Raw genomic sequence first — 10,046 nt, forward strand, 5'->3', positions numbered from 1 at the left:
GCAACAAGGGAAAGCTCTTCCCTTCTGAAAATGAGATGCCAAGAATCCCCAGTGGACAAGACAGGGGTGGAGGGCGGGGGGGGGGGGAAATCATAAAGCCTTTTTAAGGTCTAAAAGAACCAGGAAAATTTGCAAAGACTTCATTGTCGCTACAGAAGTGTAATCCATTGTCTTTGTGATTTCTTGTGGTTTGCAGGCCCGCCTCAGGCAAGATGGGGATGTGATGCCCACCCTCGATATGGCACTCTTTGACTGGACAGATTATGAGGATCTCAAACCAGAAATGTGGCCATCTGCTAAAAAGAAAGGTGCTAAACCTCCCTGTCCTTTTTCCCAAAAGTCATTCTGTAAGTCTTGTCCCATGGTTAGTGTTCACAGATGTGCTGAAGGATGTGAGATCGTAGTGGTGGGGAAAGAGAGAAAAAGCATAATGTGGGTTGTGTTTTGTGCTCAGTTTCAGAATGTTTCTCATTTTGGACGCATAGTTTGAGGACAGAGAAAAAATGATAGATGGAGGGTTGAGAAATAGGGAGGAGATTGGACTATGAAGGTTTAAGAGTTCAAACTTTTGAAGTCCGAGGCTGTTTTTACCCTGGAACAATACAGTCTCCAAAACAAAAACACTAGCATGAAATTTTGTATCAGCATCTGTTTTTTTCCATAGAGAAACGCCGCAGTAAGAGCCCTAACAGTGGAAATGAAACCGTGACGGCTGAAGGAGAGCCATGTGATCATCACCTTGACTGCCTCCCAGGTCAGGATCAGCTTGGTAGAGTCATTTCTCCAAACATGAGATTGTTTGAAATCCAGCCCAAGTTCTAATACCAGTATCCTGATTTTTAATACTGATAGAAAGTGGTATGCAGAGGGAAGGGCAGAGGCTCTCCAGGTGTGTTGTGGGAACAGATGATGTCTGTACCATAGAGCTGTCGTGGGTGTCAGTAGCCCTACAAGGGAAGGGGATAAATGAGCTGTGCTGACCCTGGTTCCTGTGTTGCAGGCTCTTGCTGCGACTTGCGTGAACACCTCTGCAAACCACACAATCGAGGCCTTAACAACAAATGTTATGATGACTGTATGTGCACTGAAGGTGAGTTCAGCTCTTTGCTCTCTCCCTTCCAGCTGGCTTCGTAGTTGGCTGCGTTGACTTGGAATGGTGGTTTGCATGTGGAAATAGGAGCCAAGCTCTGCTGCTCTTAGCCTTTCTCTGCTACTGACTCACAGTGTGACCATTGAGTCATCTAGGATATCTTGTTTTCCCTCTTGAAAACAAAAATCCTGATATCTACAAACCTAACAGAAGAAGCCACAATATATTAACACTTCAATGGTGCTTTCAAGTATCACAGGTTATAAAAACAGACTATTGTCCTTGTTTTACATGACCTTATGCCTAATATGGCTTTCCTGAGTTAATTTCAACTGAACCTGTTGCAATTTAGTAGGTGTGGGCAGGACACAGACTTTTCTTTCTTAAAACTATTTCTGAAGAATCCACAGCAGCCCTTAATAGATAGTTGTGTTACGAAGATGTTGAAAGGCACTCTTCTAGTCTGAACATGTTCAGGCTCAGCTCCAGGTACTGGGTCTTGTCTGCCAGAACAAAACTCTGGTTGCCAAATTTTGTGACCTGTGTTAGGTACCTAGTGACTTTGACCAGGTCATTCACCTACTTCTTACCCAGTTAAACACACTGCTTTCCTGGACTTGCAATGTTAAATGATAGTCTTCACCTTGGGTGTGTCCTGTAACACTTGAAGGTCCTCATCAGAGGTGATGTTCTGATACATTAGCCTAGAAAAGTGTTTCCGCAAGCCTAACTGAGGGTTGCCCCTGGCCCTGCTTTATACTTAAGCTAGTTATAAGCTGATGCCAAATGTGCATCCGCTGTAGCATTAAAAAGATCCCCAGAGATGTAAGGTCCAGATAGATAGACAAGATGCTTAGATAAGAGCAGAGCTCTGATCTTGTGTGCTCTCCTTCTGGGAGGCCAGACTGCCCTGGGGGGATTGGTAATGAGGAGCAGAAACCCAACTTGAAGGTAGCTGGTCTCAACATAGCCCAGGGACATACACTCCAAAAGGCTGCACAGTGACCTGTGACATCATCTGCGTCTCCCCTGGACAAGTACTCATTATAAAAGCTATAAATCCTCAGCCTTTCCCACTCTGGGGGTGCTGGCACTGTTGCTATGTGCTGCCTGCTCTGGAAGTAAAAAGAGTTGCAGTTTCTAGGATGATCAAATCAGCTCCTGCTAACCCCAATGACCAGATCCTGGGCTACTGAAAATCAGGGCTTTCATGAGAATTGTTTACATGTAGGCTGTACCATCTCTGGCCCAATGAGCTACACGTTCTGTTGTAACAAAGTAAGACAATAGACACCAAAAGATAAATCTATCAGTGCCAGAAACCGATGAGTTACCCTGACCAGAGGCTCCCACTGCCTTTCACTTCCATGGGAGAATATGTACTGATGTTTTTGACAAACAAAATGCCTTTTCCCCCCGCTTAGTATTAATCAATGCTGTATCAGATAGCTTCCATCAGACCCTGCACTTCAAGCATCCAAAACAGAGAAACTGAAGGAGATCAGCAGCGAGCTTTGGATCAGACCTCCCAGTAATAATGCTTCTAAGTCTCTTCCCTCCTCTCCTGAAGCTTCAGGGAAATAAATAGCAAGGAGAGCTCCCTAGCCATTGCTGCTGCACATTAAGTCTACAGTAATTTCCCAATGGAGAGATCACTTAGACAGTAATGGGAAGTAATAGGAGGAAACCAAGCAGGGCTTCCATAAAATCACTGGAAACAATCAAGATAATTCATTGGTATTTCAAGAAGCCAGTGAAACCTTCTGCCTGAGCCAATGAATCCCAAACCAGAACAGTGAGCCAAACAGAATAGCAGGGCCCAGAAAGCAATACACCCTGCCCATGTGAGGCGTTTCTCGGCCACCTCATTTGACACAGCCTGGGCTTCCCAGTCCTGGGACTGTCTCCACTGCTGCAGGCTCTGTCATGAACTGAGGCCGAGAACTAATTGTTTGATGTAGTGAGCCCTGGTCCCTCTTGCTCACTTATGCATGTCTTTTCCATAGGGCTACGCTGTTATGCCAAATTCCACCGGAACCGAAGAGTGACCCGGAGGAAAGGGCGCTGCGTGGAGCCCGAATCGGCCAACGGAGAGCAGGGATCATTCATTAATGTTTAGGAGGGTGGGAGTCCTGCCTGGATGGTCAGGAGCTGGGGTCAAACTGTTTATACCTAGCAATGGGAATTAGATGAAAAAGTCAAGCAAAAGACTGAAGCTGCAGGCTCTGAACGTGCCAAGGTTCCAACAAGACTGAAGCTCATGTTACTTATAAATAGAGTGGCCTCAGCCTTTTCCATACCAGGACTGCATTCCCCCTCCTTCCCCTCAGCACATTCCTGCCATTGAGCTGGATCCCCTCTCCTGGTTAGTAAGAGATGATCATGACTACCGTTCTGATGGTCCTGACAGGAAAAGGCTCTGCAGTTTCATCTCCTCCTCTCAACAGAGGCAAGAGATGAAAGATCCTTCAAGCCAAAGGGGATATGAGCTTAAACTTTACCCTTTAGCTATTGCTTGAGAAGAAAGGTAGATCCTCCTTAAGGATCAGAGCTTCCTAGAGGATAGGAAGCTTGTAACCTCCAGGCGGAATCAAAGATGGGAAATGGATCAGCAGGAAGCCTGCTGCCTAGGTGAGAGGGGACCCTCTGACACAGCTCTTGCTCTCTCCCTTGGCTGCTATAGACAGATATTCCCTAGCTGTTACACACACTACCACTTCCTACCTGTCTTCTTTGGGACCATCCAATCCCACTCCTTCCTTCCTTCCTTCCTTGCTTCCAGAGAACCACCTGGTTTCTGCAAGGATGTGGCAAGACGTCCCAGCCTGCAGCTCTCACTCATTTAGTTATCCTGCCAAGTCTGTTATTTTTAATGATTATTTTTAGGAGCTTTCTGGGGAAGTGATAGTTTTCCTAGTGAGCCAAAAATAAAGTTTTTGGTAACAGGAGATAGGGACAGGCTGTTCCGTTGTAGTAAATCCTGTGACATGTTGCATGTGTGTTTCCATGATATGTAAATAAAGATATGATAGATATCCTTTGTGCAACTCTTCTGCTGCTTTGACTGCACCTAAGGATGTGGCAGGAGCCAGAAAGGCCTATAAGGGAGCTGGCCAGCAGGTAGCTCTGATGACTTCAGGTAATCACACAAAGCAATTGTGCCACTTGGTAGAAAAATTTCTCTACCCAAATTGGGGATCCAAGCTTCCCTGTATCCTCACTCAAATTGCAGATAACAGTCAGTTTCTGCCTGGTGTGGCCATCCAGATGTGTAAAACTTCTCTATATTACTATTAGTTACTGACTATGTGATATGTTGGAGCACCACAGGCTACCTGTGTTAAACAGGAGCAGTGTTAGTTGGTAAAGATGTTCTTTTCTACCGCTAACATCCCAGTACCCTGGCTTCTGGTGGGAGACAGCTCTGAAACCTTCTAAATGTTAAATTCAAGAACCTGAAGATGTACAGCACTTCTTGTAGGAATAGGAATATTAATCCTGGTGCTGTGGTCAGAATCCTCTTTATGCTGCTTCCCTAAACACTCCTGTGTTTCATTTAGGTAGGCAAATCTCCATTTTGCACTCCTGTTTCTGTTGTAGTGTCACTCTGCATTGTGTATTCACTCAAATGCTGCTAGCATAATAGTTTACACCTCTAATATGATGAGTGCCCAGTCATGACTACAGAGATATGCTATAAATTCAATATTAGTTCTGACCCACATGCACCTGCGCTGCTAGGAGGTACGCTAAAGAAGGAATTTGTAAAGGAGCTTTTAGGCAAAACCTACCACTCAGTTGGATGTAGCTTATTTAGATTTCTGCTTACAGCATACAGTCTTAGCCCAAAAGGCAGGAGTAAAGAAAGGTGGTTTGGCGCCAGCTCTATGCCACGGCAGCAGGGATGCAATTTGTTAACCCAGAGAGTGAAATGCAGCCCCTCCCTCAGCCTAGATGCAGAATAGTGGGTGGTGCTGCCAGTGCTATTGTCGGTGAAAGCATAAAGGGAAAAAGCCCTTAATTGATCACAGTCAATTGCAGAGCTCTCAAACCCTGATCTGTGTGACACCGATGAGAATCACATGCATATAGCCATTATCAAAGCCAGGTTTTGATACCACACTGCTTTCCAATATAGGAGCTGAGATCTGTGTTGGAACAGTGCAATTGAAAGAAAGCAGGAAATTTTGCAGGTGTCTTTATCCTTGGTGATAAAGAAGATATTAATTGCCCCATACTACATACAGAATCCTTGGAGGATCCTGGGCAGTATTTTGGACAAGGCTGTTTTGCAAATCATGTGAAATACAAGCAGGCTTAAACAGCAAGTCCGGATTTGAAGCCAGAGCTTTTAGACTCCAAAAGCAGACCTGCTTCTTCAGCTCTTGCTTTTTCAGCTTTCAGTCTACTATTAACTCTGAATATAAAGGACAGATTATTCTTAACTGGTGGGATTAGTTAAATGTCTAAGGTCAGTGAAAATTGATTAATTATTATAAATCAAGTCACAGGATTATTGGATTTATTGCTCACACTGGAGTTTCAGAAAGAGAGCCCATGACCGAGACTCATTCTTTCTGAATCAAACTGTGATGTTGCACAGAAAGGGTGAGCAGCGGCACAGGCACATGCTGCACAGCCACAGCAGTGTGAAATGCATCAGACAACCCGCTCCATGTATCAGCCAGATCAACTACTGACTTCACAATTCCAGTGCAAAGGAAAGCTGTTGAGTAAATAATATGCCAAGGTGTGGAATGCAAGACCAGTCTCTGATATAAAATCCCCGGGGAACATTTGTACAACAAGTCGAACCCACTTCTGAGTGTAGCAAAGATTTTTAGTGCCGCTCTGTGCTGTCTCAAGGGCATGGGAGCAGCTGCAGAGCAATAGTATCACTGGGTTACATTTAGCAACTTTCCCCTTCCTTCCCAGTATCTCCCAGTCGCAGTGCAGTCGGTGACAGTTCTGCCTTTGGGGGCATTAGGTCTGAACAAGAGAAAGGGAGACAAATGTCGAGCAAGTCTTGATTTATATGTTCTTCTCAACTGATTGTTTGAGAAACTCAAATTAAGAATTCACACAAGCTCAGCTTTTCTGCTGCCCCCAGAGAGCTTAAGCCAGAGCTCTTGCAAGATTTTCTATTCTCTTGAAAGGACTTTGGATCAGGCCCGAACCAGCCATAGCAGGGCTCTGTGGAGTAATTTTTAAAGTTAATTGCAGGGCATGCAAGCAAGAAAGGTGAGTGACACAGTCCCACCCAAACTCCTGCTCTACCACTACTGCTGTTAGCAGCCTCACAATGAATCCAAGGGGTATGCATCATTTTAAACCACTTCTCCAAGGGTGAGAATCATTAGACATGGAAAAGAGAGGACAGCGTGCTGATTTGACATAATCATCTCAGCAGCTGCCTGCTCTGCAAATGCTGTTGAATCTCAGGGATGTTGCTGGCAGTTGCCAAAATGATGACTGTAAGGGAGATGAGGAGTGGAAGCACAAATTAAAACACTTGGGAATCATTCTGTCTCAGGTCTCTAATAGTCTGCATTCATTTTAGCTTGGGGGTGTTTTATTGAAACCCTCTCTCCTCCCTCCCCCCATCCCCCCAGTAATTACCCTGTTGTCAATCCACAGTATGTGAAAGTGCTTCAATTTCAAACCCATGCTATACTAAATTGTTCAAGTCCATGCCAGTCACTCTCTGCTACATCAAGCCTGGAAAAAGCATTGCTTTCATATTTTTTTATCAGAAAAAAATGAGGGCTGCTGTTTTCTTGGAATGTTCTGAGTGATCATATGTACCCCATAAACCCATTTCTGGTATGTCACTTCATTTCCTAGAGTGCCAGTGAATCTTGAAGAGTAGTCCCTCAATTATATCTCAAAGCTCTAGTTAGATTTTAGAAAAACATAGGAGCAGCTCTTCCTTGCTGAGATTGGAAAGGACTTTCAAGTGTGCTTGTCAAGATACCACATTAGTGTAACCCTCTCCACTCCTCAAATCATCTTGCCATAGACTATTTTGCACTGAAGTTGCAGGAGGAGGCTCCCCACCAGCATTACAAAATGCCTTCAGGTTCCCCTCCAATCCAAATAATGTTTCTGCTTGCTGATTTCCCATTGGGATTTAAAAGAGAGTTTGTAGAGCTAGGACAACTTCTATATGCCCTTCCTCACTGCTTTTTCAGAAAGGCTCTATTGATAATATATGCATTTGTGCCGAGCTGATGCCTTCATTGCTCTCAGCTCCCCAGCCAGGGGCACAACTCAAAGACACGGGTGTCAGCTGCAGCCTTTAGTTACCTTCAGACTAGACCCCAAGTGAGGGACGAGAAGGGCAGAACTATGAGGGGTGATGTCTCCATCCCAATGGGCCAGATAAGGACAGCAGGAGCAATTGTATTAGCTCCTCTACTTCCCCACAGAATTGCTATCACCTTGCCGACGAAGGGTACAGCATCCGGAAAATGCAAAGGAAAGCATTTCTGCCTTATTAGCCTTATGCTGTCAGGAAGGGAGCCAGCTGTGTATTAGGTTTTTACTCAGTTTGCACAAAACATACTACCAATATATTTGACATAAAGCAGCTAATTGCTGGATATTAGTTGCAGTGAGCTGAACTCACCTGGACCAGCCTTCTAGTGAGGAAAATCTCCGTATCCTGTTTCTAGTCTCCTGGGTCTGCTTCTCCCTCCAGGTATTCTTTAACTTGCTGCTTATCTTTCTCACCATGTTTATGTTGCTTTGAGTTATCAAGCCTAGGGAAGGGAACAGAGACAGCAGGTTATACAGACAGGCAATTTACAAGGTACAAGCAAAGCAGAGATAAAAAACAACCAAGCCCCAGACCAGATAGGTGTGAGAGACGTGCAAATGCATAATGTCTATCATAGCTTTCATTGTTTTCATATCCATGAGATCATTAAGACATTTCTAAGTCCCTTGAGCCCATGACATGCAAGCCCAGGATATAATAAGCGGGGCTGAATTAATTGCACGATACATTGATGAACAAAATGAAGTAAAGCACTTTTATTGTACAAGGGGAAACGAATGCTTTGCATTAAACAGCAGTCACATCAATCCAAATTATGGCTCATGCTGCATAAATGATAATGAGACTCTGTCTCATTCAGACTGAGTGAAAACGCCTAAAGGAGCAAAGACGCCCACATACTGCTGCATCTAAACAGTGTTTACACTTAAACTGGGACAGTGGAATTTGTCTTTGTAAGAAACAGTTCTCCTTTGATAGATACCTATCCTGGTGGAAGGGCATCCCTATTGCACTTTGCACCCAAACACTGAGCCAGCAATATGGCTATTCAAACTCTCTCTTTATCTTCCCCCCCAACCCCAGGTGTCACATCTTTTTGTTATTTAGGGTAAAATCCAGCCCTTGACATTACTGGGACCACTAGCATTGATCCCATTTGATGCCACTACTCCTGCAAACAGAGGCAGGGCTTCCCTGCAAGACACAGAAATAGAAATGAAGTCACAGCTGATGTGGTATGTGGCAATAGCTGAGTTATATTTCAATCTTTCATCTGGTAAAGTGGCACATTCAGAGATTCCAGGGGGGGACTTTCACAGCCTTTTTTTTTTACTGCTGTTCTAAAGCTATGCAGCCAGTCAGTTTTGTTCTGCCGCTTCTGGTTAGCATTTTCTAGGTTGTTTCATTTTGGCATTTAATACTTTGCCTTGGGAAATCTTCAAGCGTGCTGCATATTAGCAGTGAAGGACAGGCTAGATAGGGCTACATTTGTGGCTTGTCTGAGAATGTCTGAGTGTAGGTTCAGCACTGCATGATTCTCATGCATAACCTTGCACTGCACTCCTGGAACTGGAAATAAGATTGAAGGATGACTCATACATTTCCACATTCAGCTTCCGCAATGAACTTCTGACTCCTTGCTCATTCCTTAGATGCCCCATCTTTTCTGCAAGAATAAATGATGACAATAAAGGAACTGACCCAGTAAAACATTGTAGTCTTACACTGCAGACAGGTAAAGCATACATTGGGCAAGGAAAGGAGGGTTTCAGGGGGGTCATCCTGACTTCTTGGTTCTGTTAGCTCATTTGCCATACTTGGGGAGAAGGCTGCTATGATGAACTGGACAGGAAATGGGAAGTTATAGCTGTACTGTGTGGAGTTGGGTTGATCACTTCCCTAGCTCTAAAATGGGAGAAGCTTTCTTTCAGAATGAGAGATGAAGAACTCATGATTTGTACCAGGCTTTTAGGCAAAGATTTCAGTCATCTAGTTCTAGGGAAAAATCTAGGGCCAAAGGAAACAACTAAGTATCTGCAAGCCATCCTAGCTATGTGGCTAGAGACTCCAGCGCTCATCCACAAAGACTGACCTGAACTTGACTCGGTTATTGTGTGATACAGCTGAGCCCAGCTAGCGCCTTGCAATTGCTTCTTTATTGGTGTTTATCAAGAGTCTCTTTGTCACTCCTCACCTTTTTGCCGCAGTACTGATGTGTGCACAAAAGCTTTCTCTCCCTCCAGAAAGCTGCTAAGTCGTATACACGCATTAGCCTTCCTGGAGTCTGAATACAGTCCAAGTATCCTGTCCAGCCTTCCCTCAGCTGCATTACGTGTGTAAGTAACAGGAAGAACAGTTTGGCCGGGTATTTGGAGTCAACAACTCATCCAGGTACACTTTTAACCTAGTGGTGGCTTTCTGTTTTGGAAACAGGCGCTGTGCGATCCACATCAGGCAGCTAACGTACCCGGGCTCTCTCCTCGTCTGGAATACGGCCGCCTGACAAGAAACCGCCACTTGCCGCTCAGTCCACACAGGCTCACTCCAGAACCACCGGGCATCAAGGGATGTGGCGCAGGGCACGGTGCAGGGCAGGGGCCGAGCCTCCCCACCGCTCCCGACCCGACGCCGTGCCGCCAGCGCCCGAGGACCCACCGCGGCGGAGGGGCTGCCGCG

General features: G+C 45.1%; 2 protein-coding genes across 2 annotated transcripts in view; one reads left to right on the forward strand and one right to left on the reverse strand.

The window, feature by feature from the left end:
• Positions 1-4,124, forward strand: part of DRAXIN (dorsal inhibitory axon guidance protein) — a 6,583-nt gene extending 2,459 nt beyond the window's left edge. The window contains exons 3-6 of the mRNA XM_075172490.1: positions 197-308; positions 665-754; positions 1,001-1,090; positions 3,097-4,124. Coding sequence (XP_075028591.1) covers positions 197-308; positions 665-754; positions 1,001-1,090; positions 3,097-3,209 — 405 coding nt within the window. The 3' untranslated portion in view covers positions 3,210-4,124. The remainder of the gene's footprint in view (positions 1-196; positions 309-664; positions 755-1,000; positions 1,091-3,096) is intronic.
• The window catches only part of MAD2L2 (mitotic arrest deficient 2 like 2), a 27,100-nt gene extending 17,180 nt beyond the window's left edge, over positions 1-9,920 (reverse strand). The window contains exon 1 of the mRNA XM_075172496.1: positions 9,914-9,920. The gene's annotated coding sequence lies outside the window, so the exon portion shown is untranslated. The remainder of the gene's footprint in view (positions 1-9,913) is intronic.
• Positions 9,921-10,046: the final 126 nt, after the last annotated feature.

The sequence above is a fragment of the Calonectris borealis genome, chromosome 23 (assembly GCF_964195595.1).
Source record: "Calonectris borealis chromosome 23, bCalBor7.hap1.2, whole genome shotgun sequence".
Lineage (NCBI taxonomy): Eukaryota > Metazoa > Chordata > Aves > Procellariiformes > Procellariidae > Calonectris > Calonectris borealis.